At 42.3% G+C, this 26,165-nt stretch overlaps 1 protein-coding gene across 1 annotated transcript in view; it reads right to left on the bottom strand.

Moving 5' to 3' along the window:
* CACNA2D3 (calcium voltage-gated channel auxiliary subunit alpha2delta 3) overlaps positions 1–26,165 on the bottom strand; it is a 729,039-nt gene that overhangs the window by 36,690 nt on the left and 666,184 nt on the right. The window contains exons 29-31 of the mRNA XM_065407986.1: positions 25,210–25,254; positions 16,781–16,843; positions 11,398–11,468 (exon numbers count right to left, since the gene is read on the bottom strand). Of these exons, the coding sequence (XP_065264058.1) occupies positions 11,398–11,468; positions 16,781–16,843; positions 25,210–25,254 (179 nt within the window). The remainder of the gene's footprint in view (positions 1–11,397; positions 11,469–16,780; positions 16,844–25,209; positions 25,255–26,165) is intronic.

Here is a 26,165-nt window from a genome sequence, read left to right as displayed (position 1 = left end):
ATATTGATTTTAATCTTCATTTAATAAGTCATTACAAGTATGAATTAACAAAAGTTACTAATGTAAATTAAACATTCATTTAATGGTTTCATCATCAGAAGTATGAGAGAAAACAAGTGGATGTGAATTGCTTATAAAAGCGTGAAAGGGGACTGCAATGTTCTGTAACATTTGGCATGCCTCGAAGTGAAATGAAAAGCATATCACACTCTAGGGGTAGGTCATGGAAAGGATGCCACAGTGGCATGTCAAAGCCAAAGAGCCAGCTAATGACACACTTTTAACGTCACTCAGAGGCATTCCATACCATATACATGAAAGGTTGGCAATCCAAAGTGCAAAATGTTGCAGTCCATATTGTTAGGTAACTATATATAGTTTTGCTAATCTAAATTTGTGACTGGAACTGTCACTAAAAGGTTCTGAGAAATCATTCAAATATTATATATTAGTTACACAGTATATTTCTTTCTGGCTCAGATAAATTTTGACTAAGTGGTTTGGATCCTGCACTTTCAGCTAAATATTTGGTATGTGTCACATAATGCTTTCTCACTTACTATAGCTTATGTCCAGTAAAAAAATGGCGAGGAAGCCAGAGCTGTATTGGCCTGGCAGAAAGAGGCAAATGGTAGACAAAACGCATAACTAGAGACCTATACATGGGTGTAGGTTAAACACTGACCATATTTGGCAGAATCACGCCCACAGCCAGATCCGCGCACACAGATCTGCCAAGACAAACAGAGCAGTACATGGTGTAAGTTGTGCTGCCCTTATGGCATGCAGAAATACACCACTTCTTCTAGCTTTCTCCCTCCTCCCCGCTAATCATGGTTACACTTTCCAAGCCTCTCCATCTCCAGTCTTGGCTCCTGTGTTTCACTCCTCTGTATCTAAGAACCATGCACTGCTCTTATCCATGCATGGAACCACTGTGTCGGCATGTGTTAAGCACACAAAGAAGAGCAGTTTACAGGCTTTAATTGTTCTATGCAGAATTGCCAAAGAAGTCTACTTCGCTGAAATGCCCCCACTCTCCTATGCCCCACTGTCTGTTCTTAGAGTAAAGTAGTGTTCAGTTTTCACTCCTTTCATGGTATGTTTAATATAATCAATAAGAGTATTGCAAAGGTGGTATTTGAAAAGTGCAATCATATCATCTAATGTTAGCTTCATCTGCTGAGGTTTGTTAATCTGCAGATTGCTTTATCCTGCATTGAAGTTTTAATGAAATTATATTACTGTGTACCACTTAGAACATCTGTTATAATTATCATTTAGTCTCCAGTGTTAAATATTGGAAGGTGTCTTTAAATCTTTTTTTTGCAATATTAACTCTTGTAAATACTACGATTGTATAAGTGAAATTTTGTGTGTATTTTCTTTACTAAACATACAGTGATAAAGGTTAATAAAATATTGCAATATGAATTCAAACGAGTAATTTTAAATACAAAATTTAACTAAATAAACCTGGTTATATAGGCTGATTCTTGAGGATTGTGTTGTTTTGGAAAAATCTAAGATTGCTCTTATTGTTTATAACACCTAAGTTAAAACATGTAGTTAAATAGACTTTTACTTTGCTGTAAGGCAAGAAGTAAGCCTTAGCTTTAAGGCACACAGAGAGAGTTATAACAGAGAGCCTTAAAATCAAGGTGAGCATATAGCATAATTGCTATTGCTGGGCTGGAGCGCCACAAACCCATGTGTGTATGATATTGCAATGTGTTTATAGTCTTTTCTAAATATATTAAAGTGTTTCCAGAGAGAAGATTCCGGTTACAGGCGGAAAGTATAGGAAAGTCACTTTCAAAACAGAGACAATGTATCCAGGTGGGAAAAAAATTGAACAAATCTTAAGGAAAGCTGCATTACAGACACAGTTTTCCCAATAAAGGCCTGGAATAAATCCTGCTTTTGTGAAGGAAGTACTGATGTTGTTACAACATGTGCTATTTAACAATGGCTATTAAATCCTACCATACTGAGTAAAATAAGTGTTATGCTGCTTTTCAAAGGGTCAGCTTCAATGCTACTGAAACCCTGCATCTTTCCAAAGACAATTCAAACAACAACATCAACAAAGGATGCACAGATCACATTAGAAAAAGTATGACTGTAGACATCCTCATAAGGTCTAATTCTTCACCAATGGAAGCCAATGGGAAGATTCCAGTAACCGTGAATGGCCACAGGATGATGCCCATAATGAGGCTGAAATTTGAACACTACAACATGTTGAAACAATTCAGGACTTTCATTCAATGTCACTATTAACAGATATTAAAGTTCAATACAAATGGGTTCTACAGCATTCACAAATTCAAATGCCAGCTTTCTTTTATTCTTGAAAATGTGTTACAGCTCTAAGATTTCCTGTATATCAAAATGGTAAAAGACGTCTAGTGCTATTACTTGCAAACACTACTGTAGTATGAATAGCCAAAGTAGTGATCCAAGATTCTGTAATGCTTCTGTGTAAAGAGTTCATTTCTACAGTATTGTTTTAATGCTAATGGCATTCTAAGATGTTATAAAATATTTTTTTCCTCAATATTTAGACAGGTTTAACTAAATGTTGCAAAAAGAAAGACTTCTAGATTATTAGCCTTTCTGAAATGATTGTGTTGCTGTTTGAAAAGTTTGTGGCTACCTGTGTCCTGTTCAGCTGCTTATAGTTAAAGAACATGATAATTGCCAGCTTTCCCTCTGATCTAAATTTAAGCCCATCTAGTTATGCCCAACCCAAGCCTGATGAGTTCTTAGCATCAGTAGATTATTCTTGCCAGAGAGAACATGCCTGAGTCTTTATGACATCACTGTACTGTTAACTGCCCACATTTCCATACTTTATCATCGCCATTGAAGTCCACAGAACAGTTGCTTTCAAAATCTGATATACGACAGACATGGACTATATATAAAACTTTAAGTAATGAAAAACAAATTTTCAACAGCTAACAGTGCACCTCTGTTTTAGATAAACTTGGGGGACATATCCATTTTGGTGAAACCCTTTTATAGTCAGTTTCCTGATACAGTAAATTCAAGTGTTGCGCTTTACAATGTACTTGCAGTTGAGTAAAAATCTGGTTCAAGAAAATTAAACATCTAACCCAAAATCACTGGGTAGGCCAGAGTGGGTACCATGCTTGACGGTATTTTTCTCATGCAGCTTCCTACAGTGAGCTGTAACTCCCTTGTGGGATATAGGCCTACATTGCTGTGCATGCACTAGAGGTAGAAGGTTTTTCCCAGGTTATCTCTGGGTCCTGCTAGTTGTCCTCAGATCAGTGTTTGGCTGCACCCCAACTCTATTAGGGCTGTCACCTCTACCCCAATGATCCACACGGGGCCTAGATTCTTGGCCAGGCCTCTTTTTCTAGCCCAGGTGTCTGCCATCCATGCCTGCCCAGAGGAGCAATCCATGAAGGAGCAGTCACAGCAGAAATGACCTGTTGCTAGCACAAAAAAGTAAGTCCGAGTTGAGGGTTTTTTTCCACCCCTGACTGCACAGGGGAGGTGGGATTCTTGTGGCAGGTATTTCATAGAATCATAGACTATCAGGGTTGGAAGGGACCTCAGGAGGTCATCTAGTCCAACACCCTGCTCAAAGCAGGACCAATCCCCAGACAGATTTTTGCCCCAGATCCCTAAATGGCCCCCTTAGGGATTGAACTCACAACCCTGGGTTTAGCAGGCCAATGCTCAGGCCAATGCTCAAACCACTGCGGGACTGGTCTCTCCTCTCCCTTTCTTCCCCTTGGAACCAGTCTTCCAGGGCTTTGTTGTAGCCATGGACTGGCTGGGGGCGCCAGACCTGGTATGCAGTTCCCCAATGAGTTGCCCCCTCAGCAGGCTGGAAGGTCTGCTGTCACTGGTCAGCTGGGGTGAGCATCTTTGGTCTTGAGTGGCCCACTCTCAGGCCTGCAGCTGCTAAGTAATTTTCTGCCAGCCTGATTGCCTCAGCCAACGTCTCAGGCCAATGTTGTAGCATCCACTCTCACCCCCGCAGTTGGGAGAACCTGCATAAATTGTTCCAGCACCACTTGTTTGGCCACCTGTCCCCCTGTCCGTTTGTTGGGCTGGAGCCACTGCCAAGAGTGTTCTGTAAGGCTCTTGGTCACTGCTTGTGACTGGGTCCCCGGGGGACATCTTTCTCAACAGAAGCACTATTTTTGGGTTTCTGCCATGATACGGAAGTGTCCAAGATGGCCACCTTGACCTTAGCATAGTCTTGGGCTTCTGTGGCATCAAAGTTCCAGTACATATCTTGAGCAAGTTCAGTAAGATATGGTGCCTGCAAAACAGCCCTGTATTCGGATGGCAATCAAGCTGCTGTGATGACCCTCTTGAAAGTGACTGAGAAAGCTTTGGAGTAATCTTCTGGCCCTGTTTTTGTGAGTCTTACAGGGAGGTTCATACTTGTGGTGGGGCTCAAGGTACCAGCCGCCATGTTTGCATTTGCTCCTGGGGGTTGTAAAATGGCCATCACCTGTTGAAGCAGGCCTTGTTGCTGTTCCTGCTGTTGTGTTGCCTGCTCCTGGATATGCTGTTATTGCTGTTGTTGGGCAGTCATATGTTGGAACACCTGGTTCTGCTGCTGCTGCTGGCTGTCCATCAGCCACTTCAAAAATTTGTCGAAGTGTATTTTTCTTCTCTTTCTCTCTTCCCTCTTTTTCTTCCCTTCCAGTTCTTCTTCTCAAGGTCTTACAGCAGACCCAGGGTGAATGCTCACATTCTCCACCAAGTTGGGATGGTTGTCACTTGATGGAAGCATCACCCAGTGGTTAGGGGGTGAGTTCCTCCTTAGTGCAGAGGGTGGTTGGTAGGGGAGCCCAGGCTCTACCCAGGTCCCTGGGAGGGTTACCAAGGGCCAGACCCCCAAGAGTGCCTTACAGTTGCCCTATCTGGGCCACTTCCTACCCCCCATTCTATAGTCCATGCTTTTCCATCTATAACAACAGGTGCTGAAGAAAAGGTATCAACTGCACCTTTAGTCTGACTAGGGCCACCAGAATGGCTCCCCTTTTCCTAGAAGAGCTGCTGCAGCATCCCTTCTTAGACGCTCCCAGGGCATATCTTTCTCCCTGCCTTGTCTGCCCCTTTCTGAGTGGTCTGGCTTCCTTTTAAGCTCCATCTGGAGCATGCTCTGCAGATACGGCTGGGTGGGGTTGTCTGGGCCCAGATCTATCCTTTAACCCCTTGAGTCCTAGTGCAGGGTTTATACACCCCATCACAACCAGCAGCACAGGTTATACTAACTTATGTATTACTTTCAGCTAGATCTTCATCATGTGTTTTACTTTCTACTTATCAATGTCAAACATTCTTATTTACAAATATACTAGCAAAGATATGCAACTGAATAAAATATACTAATTTTCTCACCAATTCAAGATATTATGGCATATATGTAATTTATATGAATAACAAGCTTAATATGGTTCTATCTTGTAACTTATGCAAGCCCCGATTCTGTAAGAAAGGAGGAAATGCACACAAAGGAAAGCAGGGAAATTGTCAATGAGAAGCCCTGTGCCAAAGTGAGTAATTAACACAAGCTTCTTCCAAAATTTAGCAAACTAAAAAATTCTGACCCTGAGTCATCTTAGCTTAATGGATGTGCCTGTGAGCAACTGTTAGATTCACCTCCAATGCTCCTTTTCATATCACCTAATCATGATCCCATAACGAATCCTTGTACTGCATACTCAGATTCCTAAGAGTCAGCGGATGACACTATGGTACTTTACAACAAACTATTTTTCAGGGATGTGATGAAACATGCACAGTACATTGTAAATAAATGTTGTGAAATTATTACCATTAGGGGACTGGATGACTCAGGTGACCGGTAGGGGACATGGAATTTAACCTTTAGGCTGTGAGTTGAAATCCCACCCAGGTAGACAGTGACCGAATAGCTACTATATGAAGGGTACTCAGTGGCCTGTGTGAAATGAATTGGTGGGTCTCAGTCCAGTTCTAATGGACAGATGTTCACCTCCTCAAACACAGTTGGCATCCTTGCTTGAATTCTCAGCAGAAGGGCAAGATTTAATGAGCATGGAGAGTGAACTAGCCTCTCAGGCCTAGAGGTGATCCTGTAGGTCACTGGCTGAACAGTGTCAGGACAGACAAACAGATTATTATAGTCTCCAGTGCTGTCAATCCAGCACCTTTCATCACTACTAAATTCAGTTAAAAAAATAAAAATAAATTATGCCTTTGACAAAAATAACTTGTCAGCACATGTCTTTGGCTGTACTTAGGAGAAGAGCTGAACTGGTTTTTAACTGCTTCTAATTGCCAAGATACTGCAAAGCATAACATTTATAAAGGCTACAACTCGACGTTTAGTTCGAGCATGCAGCACAAGGAGTCTTTTACACAGCACACACGTTTGGGGCCTTATAGTTGGGTAAAGATATTCCCGTATATATTAATACACTATATGAAAGTGGTAGTAAAATTCACTCAGACCTAAAGTCTAAACCATGCCCAAATTCAGTTCTAACCCAGTGAATCTTAGATGTCAGATGGGCCGAGAGCATACCACAGAGCCATGAAAAAGTGACAAGAGTACAGGTCAGGAAATACAGCTGGGAAATTCAAACAGTCAGAACACGGCTCCTCTTTCTGGCAATGTCATTAGGTAAGATGTGGAGACCAATCTATCTTTAATGCCTAGAGATTGTGCGGATGTTAGGAATGAGGCCTATTGTGCAGGGCATTTTTGTTAACCAACCCCCCCCCCACACCAAAAACAGCAACAACCCTCCCCTCCCACAAGTGTGCACCTGACTGTATTAATTTTGTCATATTTTATGACATACTTTTGGGGTATATGTTGGGTCTGATCCTGGTCAAAGTCAATGGGAAATTTTCATTGACTTCTTCAGTGCGAGCAGAAACAGGCCCTGGGGACTGCAGCAATTAAATACATCAAAAATAAGGACTATGTTCCCGTGGACCAGCAAAATAATGTTCACATTTGTACAGGTGAAAACAGCTACATTAAGCCTCTTCTTGACTGCTCCTTCACTCACAGCACTAATCTCCTCCAAAGTGCATACTTATGTTCATAAAAAAAATTGCTGATAAAAAGGTCATTGCATTTTTCAATGGTTTTGAATACTAACAAATAAATAAACCAATCTATCCAATAGGAAGCTAAGCACTAAATTAGAGAAAACCAGACTTGCAAATATAACATTTATCTTTTAAAATATTCCCAGCGCATTTAATTAAAAGTCAATGTCACAGTCAAGGAGCTTACATGTTAAAATGTCCCATGGTGCACAGGTGAACATGCTTCTTTAGAAAGCTGTTATGTCTGAAAGGGAGTGGGGTGACCCACTAAGTTATTCTTTTTCCAGTATTTGTATTCAAAAATGCTTTGCTGTTTTGCATGTAGCTTTTCAAAGCTTTCAGAATTTCATAGGATAGTTAGGATTATAACCAGGAAGCAAAACATTTCTAAGGTTTGGAGAACTTCCACTAAACTTAATTTATAAGCTAATCAAAAGATAGAGAGAGAGAGAAAGTGTGTGTGTGTGTGTGTGTGTGTGTGTGTGTGAGAGAGAGAGAGAGAGAGAGAGAGAGAGAGAAAACAGTAAGAGGTTTGGAATGTACCATACTTTAAGAGCACAGGGAGCATGCATTATTCACTAGGAAGCACATAAAGAAAGATAAATGAAAGAAGCAGGGGAAGGCGAGCAGCAAGAGGAGCCCTCAGAGCAACAAGAAATTGTTAGAGTGAGCCTTAGCATCTGGGAAAGCTGGAATCCAGGTGTCCACCAGTTTGGTCTTATGTTCTGACAACATGATTAAATACCGAAGTAGAGGTCCTTCTGCAGGGGCCAGGAGACTGCCTGATGGAAACAGAACTGTCAAGAGGAGAGGATACTGTGTCATATTTGCCTTTAAAACGTCCTCATTTTTAGATCCTACTGAAGAATTTTGCAGGGACTTTTTGGTAGACTAGACCTTCGGCTTTCTCTTCCATTTTTACTCAGTTCATCCCTTTTATAAAATATTCATTCATGGATCTCTTATTTTGTAGGCTTTTCCACATTGTACACTTTTCTTTCAGCAAACAAATAGCACTTCACACTATTCCCATGAGCAGTATGGTGTGACTCTTGCAAAAAGCTAAAGTATTTTGGGTCTTGTAGAAAATCTTTTTAATTGAGAAGAAGTTTTTCATGATAAGATAGTTTCAGTGCCTATAAAAGCTGCAGCTTTTCAGATTATATCAATTCAGTTCCTTCCATATGTACATCTTAATTTAATTAGTAATGCATTTAAATGACATTTTAATATTGAATTGTGTGCATTATACGGAATGTACAGTAGACAATGATTTGATAACTAAGGACTTAACAGTCAACAGGCCATGTGACTATGGAGGTAATTTGCTAAAAAATAGACTACATATTTTCCTGAACATAAAGTTCAAAGTAAGAAGATCAACAGAAGTGCACTACTCAGTCTTGAAGTTCCACTTGAAGTTTCACATTAAAATACAAACAGCCAACGTATGGATTTTGTGAATACCCAGGTACATGATGAAAACAAATGTGGACTTAGGGAAACAACCCCCTTTTGCCCAATGCTTCCAGCCTGATCGTGAGAAGTACTGAGTGCTCTGTTATCCAATAGAAGTTGAGGGAACTCAGCATATCACAAGAGGTCATCCCATCCCTTTGCAGGGTTGGGCCCTTAGTTTGTGTGATAATTAGCATGAATCTGTGATGTGGTGGAATCTCTTTGTACTGCCACTCGGGATAGATAGGTTCAAGAGGAACTTTAGGACTTCCATTTCCCATTTTATATCAATAAATGCCTTTTGTGTTTTATGGTGAGGGTCCAGGTATCATGGAAGCCTGCACTTTGCCAGCTAAGCCACTGAGGAGCAAAAACAGCTCAGATGACAGTTTTTATAGCACACACATCTGCTGGAAAGTAGACAACATATAGGCAGCAAAGTAGAATAGAGGATGGCTCTGGAAATCATCAGAGAAAAACTCCAAAGAATATAGCGACAGGTTAGAGCCTGCTCTCTAATCTGATCTCCATAATAACCATAATAATAGGAAATATGATGTACATAATATTTATGGCAACTGCTCTGCTGCACTCACACAGCATCAGTGCCCAGAATGCAGAGCTCCCCTCCAAGCCCTTACATGCTTTTTCCCCCTGATTTGAAATAAAAATAAAGAAATACATTAAAGTAAAGCAAAAAGAAAACAATAACCTTTAAACAAGGAACACATGTCTGATTAATGTTCATTACAAACCCAGGAAAGGTTCCCATTCCATATTGGTGGGAGGATTCTTTTTAAAAGCCTTTCCTCTGGGGTACACAAGTGAGTTTACTTTCTGCTGCACTGTGCTAAATGCTGTACCACAGAAAGAGCAGGTGGCTCACTTAGTGCAATTATACCAGTTTGATTCTAACCCATTTTTTAAATTCACTGGCAACGGCCAGCTTATTCTGTTTAAATAACCCACTCACTGTGTTTAAATTTTGCTTTCAGCGTGCAGCTCGGTCGCTCTCAGTTAGTGGATTTGATGTTGGCTTCATTCTTTCTAGGTGCCTCATAGCTAAACATGAACCGATTAGCCATTCCAAGTTGGCTATCGCTGCACACTAGACGGATCCTTCACTTCGTTTATGTCAATCATAGAGCTCAGCATCACTGAATTTCTGGTTGAACACCTATTTAAAATGCCAATATTCTGCTGGGTAGGAGAAAAGCAAAGGTATGGAGGCGAAGCATTATCCTTTGCATTTAATGCTGATTTTTAGCTTGGCTTAAATAAGATGGCTTGCTTCTTGCCCTTCCGTCCCAGAACCCATTTAGTAAATAGGAATTAGTTCACTTCATTTCATAATAATTATTGAAAATGTAACAGTAAACAAATAACAATTCCTTTGCCAGCAGAATGAAGGTTGCCACCATCAGAAAACTAAGATTTCGGACTATTCACTGAGTGCTAGATCTTCTCATTTTGGGAGAGCTCTTTACTGTGTGTGATGCACCGCTGTCCCAGCCCAACAGGGGCACAGGAAGCATACGGCCTCTACGGACAGGACTACGCTACAATCAGGAGGTGTGACTGCAGCAAGTATAGACCTACCTGAGCTAGCTTTAAAATCAAAGCTAGCTTGAGTACCACAGCAGTGACAGCACAGCAGCATGGGTGGCGGGTGGGCTTGCTCCACATGCCCAGAACCCTGGGTTCGTACTCGAGTAGCCACCACCCCTGCTGCTCAGCTTCAGTGCTATTGTTACTTGAGCTAACTTTGATGTACCTAGATCAAAGCTAGCTGGGGTATGTCAACACGGGCTGCAATTACACCTCTCGACTGCAGTGTAGACATACCCGAAGAGAATGAGCTTCCTGTTGCACAAGGGAACCACAAACTGCCACACCTCTTTAAGGGGTGCAGCATACTCCTCTCCCTCCCTCTGTGCAGCTGGCCAGCTCCACTGGCTGGTAGGGATTGGGAACATAGGCTTGGTTCCATCTATGGCCCCATCCTATTCTGCTTCCTTTAGATACTAGTTTTCCACAGGGGAATAATTAGAGAGTAGTCCTAAATGCAAGGACTACAGTTCTTCCCAGCTCATATATGGGGCATACAACGGTGAAGGGATGGAGGGAGGCTATTTAGAGCTGTGTAAAAACCAGGCAGAATGTAGTACTGAGTTGGGAGACAAGGTTAACATATCCTTGCAAAATTCTACTTGCCCACTTCCCTGGAGTGAGTTATTTATTTTGATGGGCACATAAAAAAATGCATTTGTTTTTCATTACGATGTTGGTAAGGCCCAGTAAGTAGATTTTTGCCTGGCCTGGCCAATTTTCATGACAATTTTGTGAGGCCGAGATAGTAAATGTGAGTGAAAATAAATCAATGAGAAGCAACTCCTTCCCCTTTATCTCTGGGACACTTTTGTCTTTTCTGGTTTGTCTTTTCTAAAGAGGAGAATCTCCAGATTTCTATAGATTAAATTGTTTTCTATTTCCTTTGTGACTTGCTTTAAAAATCTGTTTAAGCTGCACTGCAGTATATAGGGCCCAATTCTGCTCCCACTGAAGTCAATGGGAACAGGATTGGACTCAGATTCTTACTTCAGCATCATACTCCAATAAGCTATACCGTATTAACAGGAAACTCATTGTAGGCCAAGTCTCCAAGACTTGTAACAGTCCATGCATGTGGCATCAAATTACAAAGATCACCTGGAACATGAGCACAAGCAGAATCCAGCCACTCAGTCAACTTTGGGCTCGTTTTATTTGACCTTGGTTTTATTTTACTTTATTTATACAAACCTTTTTTTAAGGGAGAGAGGGTTGTAAAATTCTTACCTTTTAAAGGAGCCCATTGTTAGCAATTTGTTCATCACAGCCCCCTCGATCTCACCAAAAAAGTTCCCAGTCTGAGGGGGAAGAACAAAAATGACTAGAAGTGGGATAAATGCAAAAAAAGAGTGGATACAATTTAAACTGGCATATCCTAGAATCTGACAAGAGTGGCTTTGACAGTTACATAGATAGATTTTCAGGGCTACTGCTACATAAAAATTGAAAAGGACTTAACAGTCATGACAAGTTATGGGGATTACAGGGTAAACCCCTGAGCAGATGAGAGAGTTTATACAATAGATTGAGGTACATTATATAACATCTAATGTCAGAAATAAAAACCACCCAAATCTCAAGCTTGTAAAGAAAATGCAACTAATCTGATCACAAACCCTTGTGATTAAAATGCTACTCCATAAAGATATAAACTGGTTTTGAAAGGATTTCCTAAATGGTCATAAAAAAGCATTGTTTATAATTCCTGCATGACCTGTTTATGGAGCTGGAACATTACATTTCACCAATCCTATAAATTTTCACCCCATTCAGAGTCATTTCCTGCTTAAAACCACTCATCCTGATGAATGATCCATGTTGCCTTTGTTCAGTAAATGAAAAGATGTGGAATAACGAAGACAAATCTCTGATGAGAAAACAAACATTCCTGTTATGAATTTGATATACAATCTGGAAGAGACTCCATTATCCATTAGACCTGGTCCTGACAGCTATGCAAATGGAGCTGTAAAGAATCATGCATGTGCAGGCCAGTGTCTTTTTCCAGTGTGGGGATGGCATTTTTATTTCAGGACCTCAGTTCACAGAAGAATTGGACATGGTCTTTGCACTGTTAAAGGGGAAAATATCAGAATTTAGGGGAGGGGGGAGGAAAGGGCATGAATAACTAGATCCTAGTTTTCATTACAAGTAACTTACTTGACCTCAACTATACACCTGGGAGTTTGCAGACAGAAAAGTTACAGACCTAGCCAAGAGGCATTCCTCTGTCTAAAGAGCAAGTATTGCCTTTTTCACTGAGGGGAAACCTGGGACATTTTTCAAAACACATGAGTGTGTAAAGCCTGCTAGGGGCAAGGAGAACATTTTTATTTTATGTGATTAAATGCACCAGTTTCAATAGCACTAGTTGATTGATGATGATGAAGAATTATCCTAATTGCAAGACAGGAAATCAGACAGCGTCAAACAAGCCCAGACCAGGAAAGGCTGGTATAACATTAGATAGCAGCAAATCTGATTTGCCAAGTCATGAGTCAGTTGCATTCAGGCATGTAAAGGACAGCTCTCACTCAGAATACGCTTTTTACATTTTTAAACATTAGCTTCTCCTCAGAAATCAGTAACTTTTACACAGTTTGTGGTTTTTTAAAAACATTTGAACTGCTTAGTTTTGATCAAGTATAGAAATGTATTGCCCAGGTGTGAGGCATGGCTCTTAGAGCCAAGGCCGGCTCTAGCTTTTTTGCCGCCCAAAGCGGCGGAAAAAAAAAAAAGAAGCCGTGATTGGCGGCACTTCGGCGGCAGCTCTACCGTGCCGCTTGATTCTTCTGCGCTGAATTGCCACCGAAGACCCGGACGTGCCACCCCATCCATTGGCCGCCCCAAACACCTGCTTCCTGCGCTGGTGCCTGGAGCCGGTCCTGCTTAGAGCTGCTCTAGTTACTTCTGAAGCAGGAGTCCTCCAAATATCAGCAGAGAAGGAGAATCCCAGATATTAGGGTAACTGACAGTGCCCCTCCTCCTCACGCACAAAGGAGTCTGCTTTGTGTGGTGCGCGGCAAAGGATTATGGGAAGACAGAGTCTTATTGCTAGGGCCCTACCATATCCACGGTCCATTTTGGTCAATTTCACGGTTATAGGATTTTAAAAATCGTAAATTTTGTGATTTCAGCTATTTAAATCTGAAATTTCACAGTGTTGTAATTGTAGGGGTCCTGACCAAAAAGGAGTTTGGGGTGGGGGTTTGCAAGGTTATTGTAGGGGGTTTGCGGTACTGCTACCCTTACCTCTGCACTGCTGCTGGTGGCGGTGTTGCCTTCAGAGCTGGGCAGCTGGAGATTGTCGGCTGCTGGCTGGGAGCCCAGCTCTGAAGGCAGAGCAGCCACCAGCAGCAGCGCAGAAGTAAGGATGGCATGGTCTGGTATTGCCATCCCTACCTCTGCACTGGTGCCTGCAGACCTGGGCCCTCAGTCAGCAGCCACCACTCTCCAACAGCCCAGCTCTGAAGGTACCAGTGCAGAAGTAAGGGTGGCGTGGTATGGTATTGCCACCCTTACTTCTGCGCTGCTGCTGGCGGGGCGCTGCCTTCAGAACTGGGCACCCAGCCAACAGCCACCACTTTCTGGCTGCCCAGCTCTGAAGGAAGTGCAGGAGTAAGGGTGGCAATCCCAGGAGACCCCTAAAATAACCTTGTGGCGCCCCTGCAACTCCCTTTTGAGTCAGGACCCCCAATTTGAGAAACGCTGGTCTCTCCTGTGAAATCTGTATATTATAGGGTAAAGGCAAACAAAAGACCAGATTTCATGGGTGGAGACCAGATTTCACAGTCCGTGACGCATTGTTCATGGCCATGAATTTGGTAGGGCCCTACTTATTGCCAGTGCTGGGCATGATAGAAACAGGGGCCAGCAAATCTCTCATCCCATCAACTGCTGGGGATGGGGTAACAACACAGGTGTGGGAAGTGGCAGCTGAAGGCTGGGGGTCCATGTCTCTTGCCAATGGTGCGGTCTTTGCTTTTTTTTTTTTTTTTTTTTACTGGCTTCGCTTACCTGTGGTGCTGCTGTAACAGACTTCCTACCCATTCACCTGCTCCATGTCCTTGCAGCAGCACCATGTTGTTCTCACCCACTGTTCTCCTTTCCTCTACAAGAGACACGATTTTTTTTTTTGGTGGTAACAGTGGTGGTAGCTCCTCTGAGCCCTAGGTAGGACATGAGTTCCATTTGCTGGCTGCTGTACAAACACATGGGCAGACATGGACCCCACCCTGAAGAGCGTAACATTTAAATAAACAAGACATACCGGGTTTGGGAGGAAGGATTATGACACACATGCAAAGGACCAGGCTGGCAAATGTCAGGTTACTGGTAGGATCTTTGTTTTGTGTTTCTATTTGTGTTTATTGTGGGGGCCAGGATGGGATTAGGGAAGAGAGGAGAGGATGTGTTAATAGGAGCAAGTGGGTAAGGAAAGGCTGGACAGGGGAAGGTCTGCTGGTAGCAGGAGGACTGTGAGGGAGAGGGGCTGGGAGAGGTCAGAGTAATCAGCCCATCTGTAGAGGAAAGAAAGTCCAGGAAGCTGAATGTCTATGACATTACTTGTGTGTAGAGGTTGTGAAGGGGTGTGTGTGTGCGTACACCAGAAGGAGAGTCCTCTACTCACTTCTGAGTTTGGAGGCCTAGTTGGCCCCCTCAATTGCTGTCAATCCCAGCTCCTGTGCAGCACGAGTCTGTTCTTGTGGGTTGAGTCCACCCCATGGCATCATTCTCTTACTCTTTCAGTTCATGTGCAGGAACTTCTAGCTCAGGATCTGCTGGGTCTTCTTCCTGCCCTGCCAGTATTTTACTGCCCCTAGATCCTGCTGTGGATGAATCTCTTTGCTGCCAGGTAGGAGAGGATTTCTACGGTGCCACTGCCCTGAGAATGAGCAGCTGAGCAGTGCCACTCAATCCGCCACAGCAGAAATACCTCTCCTTGTTCCCCTAAAGCAGTTCTTCTGAGGACACTGCAAATCTGCCAGCTGCCCTGGACCCCACTCACTGGCTGCCTCTATTCAATCCCATTCCAGCCCTTCCAGCATCTGGTAGAGTGACAGAACTGTGGACCCTAATTGTCGTGTCCATTACACCCATTCCCAGCACTGAACATCTGCCTTGCCTCCTTTGTGGGGGAGGGTCAAAGTCAATTTCTGCCTCTGTGCCCTTGATACTGCTATGAGAGTGCCTGCTTGTGATGCAGTCAGAATAGGCTTTGAAATAGAGCTGGTTGGAAGGTTTTCAACCAAACATTTTTCCACTGGAAAACACTGATCCGTCACAAGTGAAAAATTTCACAGAAACTTGTTGATTTTGATGAATCTAATATAACACAGGCAGGTTTCAAAATTTGCCTGTCAGGCAGGTTTCGCAAGGAAACCTGGCTAATTTCCTGCCATCTCACCTACCTGACTCCTTGGCAGCCTTCCTGAATGACTGCCTCGGAGTTGGGACCCCAGGGCTTCCAAGGTCCCAACTCTTTGGCAGCCCCACCATGTGGAGTGCTTCAGAGCTGGGTGCTCCAGGGCTTCCAGACTGCTAGGCCAGCTGGCTTCGCACAGCTTGGAGAGCCTGCTGGCACAGGAGTGTGGAAGCCCTCGGGTCTCCGACTCTGAGGCAGTCAGCATAAAAAAGTTGCTATGGGTACTGGAAGGGTACTGGAAGCTGCTGACTGAATTAACATGATTCTTGTCAGTTTCACTGCTGCCCACTATTGATTTGCAGTGGTGAAAGTGACCAGTCTGGTCAGCCCAAATATGATTCTTTTTTGTGGGAGGAAGGGTCAGGGTGAGGGAAGATGTCTCTGAAAGAATTTAAGGTTTTACATCCCAGTAAACCTACTTAACCAAACTTAATTCAGCTGAGATCTAGCCAGAAATATGGGAATTTCAGATCACAACTCCACAGGGTTCAACCCAAAAGAGAGCCTGTATTGGACATTCCTGTTCCATGTGGGGCCTGATGCTGCTGCTGCTCATGCAAAATTCCTGCAAAAGTTGATTGGGAGTGTTTCCTAAGTAAGGGCTACAGAGTTAGGCCATTAGTCTTCCATTTTCCAATCAGCTGTCCATGGTCACAACAATCTAATGTTCTGAATAATCTCTGGAGTAATCATGATTTTATCCCGGTCCTCTTTATTGTGGTGCTGAATGCCAAATTTAAATCTTGTACCTTAAATGACAGTAATCTGGTTCAGAACACAGAAACACAGGAACAAACAGATTTACAGTGTAGGATTTCACTCTTACAAGTTTGAGAGTAAGACCCTCCTAAATGAGGTAAAAACTCATGTGGAACTATCTTCCTCAAGATAAAAATTCCTCAAGGGGAACAGACACCTCTGCAGCAAAGAGTTATATAATTTGAACGTTATGAGTTTAGAGCAGACCCACCCCACTGTGAGCTAGAAATTCTTTGAGGCCCTCTGAGAGGCAAGTTACATTCTTTGAGGGAGGGATCTTTTTAATCTCATGCTACTTATTCCTTAAATGTGGATCATTATCTTAATGCTTCAACACTGAAGACCATGTTTAATAAACAAAATCAAACAAACTAAACCTTTTCTAACATGTGATATGGGACTGGTTAAGAAAAGCCTGCCACTTACCTGTCTGTAGTCTTCAGATACTAAAATAAATCCATTGTTATCTATGAGGTAGCAGTTAATTGCCTACAAAATAATAAAGCCACAATTTCAAGTCTTGTTTTTAAAGCATTTCACTGATTTCATTAAGTAATGTATTTCAATCCCACATGTCCTCTAAACGGATAAACATTTGGCCCTTATGTAATTGTAAATGCTCAAATAAATTATAAGTGAACCAACTTTGCAGTTGAGAGCAATGATTAAGGTATCTTAAGTGATTACTTAATGCATAAATGCCCAAAACCAAGAGCTTATCGAACAGAACTGAACATATTTAAAAAAAAAATCAACATTTTTATAATGCATTTTTAAAAATATTTCCCTGTTACAAAGAATGCAAAGGCATACAGCCCTGGTGCTCCTCATGGCTTATGCTCTATTTAGAGAACAACATCAGCACAATGTCATTACCCTAATGATGTATTAATGAAAACATAGTGTCAGCTTGGAGGACCAACAGGGGACCAGGTAATATTTTTTAATTTGTTCATAGAATGAGAGGGGGTAAAGGCTTCTGTAAAAGAGGCCCCATAGGTCTCCTAAAGGTTTTCAAACTGTGTTTTTAATTGGGACCTGGAATCGGGGGTAGGAATGTTAGCTTTAGGTAGGTCATACTTATAAATTGCATAAAGCAAGGTAAACTCAAATCAGTGCTTCCCCCACACTATTTTAACCTCAAGAGAATGATCTGCTACAGGCTAAATTTTAATTACTGCTCTGCAGAATTTACATTCAAGGTTTAGTTCAAACCTTGGTATAACTCAGTTTCTCTTTATTATTACTTCAGATACCCACCTCAACACTATATTTGTAACATATCTTTACTCTAGGCCTGACTCAGCAAAATATTATTGTTCCTTACATTTGTGAAATTTACATTAAAAAGTTCAGATCGCTCCCAACATAGTAAATTTCATGGATTAGCTCTGAATCCAAGATCTTCTTTTCTTACCACAAATAGGCCAAATGCAGCCAGGAACAAAAGGTATCCCGTGCTGCACAACAGCAACCCAAGAAAATGGTCCTACAATTTGGTAATTGAAAGCAGCTAAATACAGAGCCTGATCCTGCAGTCCTATCTTCAGTAGGAGTTTTGCCTGGGTAAGAACTACATGATCAGACCCACAGCCTTCTTCACAACATGTATGCTGTGACCATTGATTCATATCTTGGCTCTTGGTTGAGAGTTGTTAAATTACTACAGAAGAAGCAGCCCTTGCCCTTGACAACTAGGAAGATAAAGTTCACTGAGTAATAATACATGCTCACTCACTACGTTTGGACGTCCAGTTCAGATAAGCAAATGCTTAGACACATATTTAAAGGTTATCTAAATCCCTTTAGTCTTCTGGATTGGACTAGGAATATGAAAAGATTTCTAGAATTTACTCTTCTGGTCCAGGCTGGAAATATTGTGACAATATTATGCAGACTTTCAGGTTGAATGTTGATACTTCGGACTCTGGTCAAATACTGGCAGTGAACCCCTATCCCCAAAACTCAACTTTGCAGAAATGTCTGTTTCCAGTTTGTTTCTAACAAATGGGCAAAAGTTTGGTGAGCTTTTTACTCTAACCAGTTTTGCTCATCCACAACACAGATACAGGGTGTTTGCTTTGATGCTGGAACTGGAGGTCATGTGGAGCCTTTTGCAGCTCTGTTTCAGAAGCCCCACCCTACTCACCCACAACTAAGATGGGAATCCAGCCTGGCAGATGCTGCGGGTCTAGCTGATGGCCTGTTTGGGAGGTCGGGAGTTGTTAAGTTGCTGCCACTCGTGGATGGTTGCAAGTGCGAGTAAAAGGATGAGACTCCTATTAGCTTTACTGGAAGCTAAGTTAGGCCAACATGGAACACTTTCAAAAATTCCACCCTAAAGCTACTCTCTGCTAGTGCAACCATCAAGGGAGGGTAGCAGCACAGAGAATGCACATTCAGCCCTGATGCATACAGGGGTGAATCAACATGCCACCCACGCACCTCAAGGGGTGGGGGAAGTTGATTAGGCTGGTGGTGAAGAGGGACAGCCCCAACAGCAAGAGAAGGACACACTTGATGAAGGACATTAGGTAGCTCCTCCCCTGCTTAAAATCTTTGCCATCCATTGGCCAGTTAGGATGCAGAGCTGCTGATTGGCCTACATCTCCCAGCTCCAGGGATTTAACCTGGAACACAAGCCATGTTGAGTCTCTTGTGGCTCCATTGCAGCAGCGTTACTCACTGATGCAGCAGTAGAAGCAGTCAGAATGCAGAGGAAGATAGTGGGTATCCAAAACATACCCAATATTTGAACTAGCAGACAATCTACAAAGCATTGGACCCACACAAAAGCAGCCAGGACAGCAGATAGATCCCAGCTGGGTTTCAGGGCTGACATTTGCATCCAGTGTTTCAGCAAAAGAGGCTTTCAGAGGCATCAGGTCATTGACAAACAGCATGGTCCTGCCTCATGTTCTGGTTATTCTCCTTGAGGAGAATGATCTCAGGGGCTGCACTGGAGTTGATTTAAGGGATAGAATGCAGAGGGTTGTTGGTTTGATTAGGAAATCATAGCTGGAGGTTGGGTTAATATGATCACTAGGGCTTGCGAGGCGGGTTGATGAGGTGCTCCAAACCCACCCAAAGTGGACAAGGCTAGGAAGAAAGTGAATTGGGAGGTCACCAGGATACCTGTGGAGACAAGAGGGTTTGTGGTACAGCATAGGGTCATCTGTTACAATGGGCCTTAATTTTTCAGGGATGATGATGTACCTTTGTCACATGGAGGCACTGACATATGGCTATGGAATGTGAGGGAATGGGATGGGGCAGGAGCTATGATACCAGGCACTGACACTGGGGAGAGGTGTGACCAAGCTAGTCACTAATGTCCCCTGCGGCTGGTTTCCAATGTGGTTAAAAGGATAAAATGAACAGTTCTCAGAGGTAAAAGACCTGGGATTTTGCTGATGGGCCCTGGGCTCATAGGATAGGGAGACCTTGTGGCCCTTGCGGGCTGAATACCCACCCTTCTGCAGCCTCTTCCTCCTCACAGGAGGTGGAGCTGGTAGGTCTCACAGCGAGCTGATTCTTGGGGTAGGTTGAGGAGAGTCTACCCTGAGTTATGGGTTATATGATAGGAGCCCTGTAATCCCCTACACTGGAACCACTTAAATGCCTGGTATAGGGGAGTATTGGTGATGGGTAGGTAGCTCCCCTCCCTTGTGTTTGACTTAATAAAAGTTGTGGCCTTCTGCTTAAAATCCATCCACGTGTGTCCTCATTTTGCTGCTATATCCAGCTCAAATGCCATCCACCCATTTCAATGGAGTGGCCGGATCAACTGTAGTTTTTAGCAGCCACCCAAACAGTTGCATAGAGAGTGGTTGTCCAAAGCGCAGAAATAAATAAAAACAGTCACGTCACACTGAACAAGACAAAGTTTGGGTTCATTCACTGTTCTTTCTCAGTCAAGCAACCTGCAGATGGGAACCAAATGCCTGGTTTCCAGAATGAGAAGCCATATTGTGTTTCTCATAGTCATAGCCACTTGTTAGTGTTCAGGTTTTAGAAGGTGATGAGTGGCCTAATTCATAGATTCCGAGGCAAGAAGGGACCACTGTGATCTAGTCTGACCTCCTGTATAACACAGGCCATAGTGCTTCCCTGAAATAATTCCTAGAACAAATCTATTAGAAAAATATCCAATCTTGATTTAAAAATTGTCAGTGATGGAGAATCCACTTGGTAAATTTTTCCAAAGATTAATTACTCTCACTATTAAAAATTTACATCTTATTTCCAGTCTGAATTTGTCTAGCTTCAATTTCCAGCTATTGGATTGTGTTATACCTTTCTCTGCTAGACTGAAGAGCCTATTATTAAATATTTGTTCTTCATGTAGATACTTATAGCCTCTAAGAAAATCATCCTTAATCTTCCCTTTGTTAAATAGATTGAGCTCCCTGAGTCTATCATTGTAAGAAATGTTCTCTAATCCTCTAATCATTCTCATGGCTCTTCTATGAACCCTCGCTGACTTATCAGCATCCTTCTTGTATTGTGGGCATCAGGACTGGGCACCAGATTCCAGCCCGGGTTGCACCAGTGCCCACAATATAGAGGTAAAATAACCTCTCTGCTAATACTCAAGGTTTCCTTGTATATGCATCCCAGGATTGCTTTAGTGGAGTACTCACTAGGATTAGGTGTTCAGCTGCTTATCAACCAAGACCCCCACATCTTTTCAGTGTCTTTGGTTCCCAGGATAGAGTCCCCCATCCGGTAAATAGGGCCTACATTCTTTGTTCCTAGATGTATGCATTTACATTTAGTTGTATTAAAACGCATATTGTTTGCTTGCACTCAGCTTCTCAAGAGATCCAAATCACTCTGTAGCAGTGACCCGTCCTCTTCATTATTTACCAATCCCCCAAATGTGTGTGTCAAGTCGGATTTATGTGCCTAAGCACCTTTGTGTGTCTGGACCTAAGTTACTTGTGCAAGGTCACACAAAGTCTATGGAGGAACAGGAAATTAGACCCAGGTCTCCTGAGGTGCAGGCTAATGCTCTAACCACTAGCCCATTCTTCCTGTGTGCTAATAACACTACTGGAGAGAGGCACAAGCCACAAATTGGGAAATGGATCTGTGTGGTGAGAGGGTTTATATCTGGGATTTTGTTCATTTCTTGGGCTCATCTAAATATTCCATGGGGGATAATGCAGCACATGCAGGAGTGCATTCGCTCGTCTTTTACTTGCCATAAATAAAAATAGCCTTCTCCATCCATATAGCAAGAAATCCAGGAAAGATTATGTAAATTTAAAAAAGCATTGGCAAAGGATAGTTGGAGACATTTACTTGTCCAGCGCATAAGCATGAAATTCTTAAGCATGAGATTAGTTCAGGAGATAATATTATTCAGACACAGTAGGCTCATGTGAACCCTGTAGGGTTTGATTCACAACAATAACCAGGTGTGAACCATATACTTCAGGTTTGCTTGAAGGCTCAAGTTCAATGAACTTCAGACTTCAAGGGTAAAATCCCATATGCAGACAGTTCTTGGGCTTGTAAATGGGAGTAGGCGTGACGTCCAGAATAAACTTGGCAAGAATGCGGGCTGAAGTCTGAGAATGCATCTGACCTTGCTCCTAAAACTAGATTACTCTGGAGTGGGTTCAAGGTCTGAGTATTTTGCACAGCTCCAGTGTACAATTATATTAACAATCATGGAACGTAATATGAATTAAAACACACCCCACGCCAACACACTCATGAAAATAACAGAGTAACAAATTCATAGTCCCCCCCCCCCAAAGAAATTAACAGTTCTGTTTAATTGCATGAGTGGCATGTCATCACTATTCAGTGCCACTAAAAGCAAGATTCAAAACTCACCAATCTGTGCAGTTTATGCCCACTGTGCAACTGGTTGACAAACAAGGTTTGCCATAAAACGTCTCCCCTATTAGCTGGGTTTTAGCTGCTGCTCACCAATAAGTAAAAACTGTTTACCAGATGTCTGCCTGCCATTGAGAGCAGCACTGTAAGGGGCATTGATACAGTTTGTGACTTTTGACATGTGACAGGATGTAAGAAGGGAAATGTTTGTTTGGGTTTTTTACAAATCTGCTTCCTTTCTCCAGTATAGCAACTGATGGCATATTTTGTGATATATTAAAAGACTTGATTTGACAAAAAAAGTTACGTGTCATCACAGCTGCTTTATATAAGAAAATATGTACCATTACTATTCAGTCACTAGGACAGCCACAAGGAAGGGAATCACCTCCACCCAGTCTGGATTTTCCACTGGCAGACGGCTTGAGCTAACCCTACCCAGATTGCCTGAGGTTATACTCAGCTCAGCAAGCTGGTTGGATATAACTGGGAACCCATTGATACGAGTATTTAAAGGCTGTTGGAGGGGATCCAAGGTAAAGCTTGTCCATTAAGTCCACAGCAGGCAGGCACAAAACTAACTTTAGTGGAGCAAGACTGGGAAACGTGAAATTAACAATTCTACAGAGTTTGTTTTGTATTGGGAGCCTGATCACATTTTAGGGGAAGAGGCTGTGAGCTCACCGAGCCCTAATTAAAATGGACTGAAATGCAAATGACAGCATGGAAATGGAGGTACAAAAGAGGATGGAAAAGGCTGGATGGAAATCAAGGATTCTGGGGAGAGGGGGTATTTTTAAATTGGTAGTTGAAAAGGAGAAATGTTAAAAAATAAAAACAGAGGATGAAAGCTTCAAAGGAAGGAGACGTAGGTCTCTAAAGAGAGGGACAGAAAAGGCACATTAGAGGCCATCCACATTGCCAGGGCACAGGATAATCACTGGCCTTTCCACAGTTGACTGCCAGAGTAATAGTAGAGACTGCTTGTATTAGCAGCTATTTAATGGGAGGGGAACACAGATTAACTTCAGAGATTTGGCTGACTGCTAATACTTATTTTTCTTTAGTGCTGTCTCTTAAGCCTCTCTCATCTAGTGAATTCGCTACTTAATGGAGCTAGTTGGAACATTTTCAATAAAATGAAATTTCATCAAAATCTGTTGTCTAGTCAACGTTAAAATGTTTTGCAGAGACGTATTGGCTCCAATGAAGTTGTCAGGTGTAAAGGTGGAGGATGGGAGAGACTCTCTCTTACACTCTACAGCCTGGTGGTTAGGGCATTGCCCTGGAATGTGGGAGACCCAGGTTCATCCCTACTCTGCCTGCTTCAGAGTGGGATAAAAAACCTATATTCTGAATCAGACACTTGATGCTGGGACTCCCACATCCCAAGTCAGTGCCCTACCCACCAAGACACGCACCCTCCTGCATTGAAAAGCTCAGGTTTTGATCTGAAAATGGACTTTTCAACACAATTCCATTTTTTTCAAAAACATTCCAATGGTTTTGGTTTCAATCCAATGCAGAACAAAACTAAATGCAGAAACCATGACAGCTGCCATGAAATTGAATTGTCATTTTCCCGTCAGCTCTATTATTTAGTGCTTGGAAATGCATTGTAGTTTGATGTAATGAGTTACTAATTTGATATGTTGAAGAAGTTGCCATGCTCCATTCTTACAATGTTGGAATTTTTAATTCTGTTTCCAGAATGTTTTCGATCCCCTGTGGAACCGCCACACATTTAAAAAGTGGTATCACTATACCTGGGTCTTGGCTGTGTTTTTTCAATAAAACATCTGTTCAAAATGTTCTGAATGTCAAACTATGTTGGGAATGCTGGGTAGAATCCCAGAAATGGGCTTGCCAGAATTATTGTCAGACATCGTAAACTGTTTGCAAGTTAATTTAAAGAAAAGTCTAGTACAAAATGAAAATATTTTTTTTCACAAGCCTGAATTGAATGTCCATCTTAATACTTGCATATGTTTCAAAACACTGTTCAAACACACCTGATGGCCCTTTTTGGATAACTTACACTATTCTTGGAGGGGGGGGGGGAGAAAGGTTTGAATTGACAGTTCCTGGTGAAGCACCAACTTAATTTTATACCATATTGTGGAACACTTACTTTAACTATTATTGTTGTTTATTTATACAGTCCTGTAGTAAACTGACCTTCTCCCCAGCTCACAAATGACCCACTGCCACATGCAGAGTCTCTTTCCAGAAGTTTTGTTTTTCAAACTTAGGCAAAAGGTAACAAAAACTCAGCCCACCCTGAGCTACAGCTCCCAAGGATTCCCCCCCCCCCTGCCCATTTCCTGCAGGAAGGACGGAGAGGTATCTTCTATGTTCTGTTCACTGAGCACCGCCACTCAAGGGCTTCTCTTTGGATGCCCTCTTTCCCTAGCAGGTTCCCACTGCCTCCCCTCCCAGGGAACTTCCTGTTGCTTTTTCCCCACACTTTAGCACTCCCCCTCCCCAGTTTTCTCTCTCTAGTCCCAGGTGTCCAATTTTAAACCTAATTGGGGTCAGCAGACCCGTCACAGGTTCATTTGCCCTGCTCCCCCTTAAAGGGGCCAGCCACCCTGTGACAAGCACTATGACTGAGATTGGTGATATACAAAACATAGACAAAGTTTCTTGGATTATGCTAACAGACAAACAGTTCTAACAGGGCAACAGGTCCAATGTAGCTTTGTGCTTAATGATATCTTTCCAGTTTTAATATGTAAAAATATTATCAAGTTGGTAATCTTCAGATAACAAGGAATAGTTATTTATTATGTAAAAATGTTCCTTTAATGAAAGCCACATTAACTTCTTATTTTATAGTATGTATCAGGGACACGTCTGTGTTTAAGATGAACAGTACATGGGTATAGAATCCCTGAACATTTCCAAACTGACTTCAGAAAGTGCACTGCCTTACCTCAGATAAAGTTGCCATACTAAAAACTAAATGGAGATATAAAATGAGAAAAAGTCTATAAAATACTTACTTCATCATCACAGCTTATAGAACATCTTCCATCAAGAGATGGACACTGCAGGGGACACCAATAGGATATATATTTTACATCATTTTATTTTTTATTCTGGTGGTTGTCTGAACTGATATTTTAAAAACGATAAGTACAAATTTAATCAAGGACAGTAGATAATCTAGAAAAGACCACAAAAGTAGGACTATATTACATTAATTCCCCATTCCTGTTGTGACGGCATCTGCATCAAGGGGGTTAATTCATGCTGTGCCAATTTCATTTGCTTATTCCAGTCTTTGCTGCCTACTCTATAATGATACAGGGCCTTAAATAGGCAAGACTCCATTGGGACTTCAGTAGGGGTATTGTGTGAGTCAGGATTGTAAGACTGAGCCAATATTTCACAGAATACTTTAGAGATGATTATTCTCAGAAATAGTATAATCTCAATGTATTCTCAAATTGGTCATGTAATCTCTTGATCCTTTTAAAGCTGGAAGAGATTATTTTGTTAAATAAATACACATTTTATACAGTTTATTATTTATTAAAAACAAACTAGACAAATATGTTTCACTGAATACAGTTAGTCGCTAGATTACTTCAGGTCACTTAAAGCTAGAGAGCAGATATACCATAAGCCCTGAAAAAGGGACATAACTGTGCCACCCAAGAGAGACCAGGAACCAAATTGTGACTCAGTCACAATATCTGGTCCTTGGTTTCCCCTTTCCTCCAGGAGGGACTTAATCTGTGCCAGCCCTTTACCTGACAGAGCTTACTTCTCCCCCTGCACCAACTGTGCTAGCTGATAAGTTTTAGGGACAGTGGACTCAAAGCTCCATCCATTCCTAGCCCACCTGCAGTGGAATGGGAGTAGCAGTCCCATTGAAGCTGCTCCCCACATTGAACTGTAACCCACGGTTACGTGCCCTATCCCTGCCTTAATTCCCTGAATGGGCATGATGGGA

Source organism: Emys orbicularis, chromosome 7, assembly GCF_028017835.1.
Source record: "Emys orbicularis isolate rEmyOrb1 chromosome 7, rEmyOrb1.hap1, whole genome shotgun sequence".
NCBI lineage: Eukaryota > Metazoa > Chordata > Testudines > Emydidae > Emys > Emys orbicularis.
This window is presented reverse-complemented; position numbering and strand designations above follow the sequence as displayed.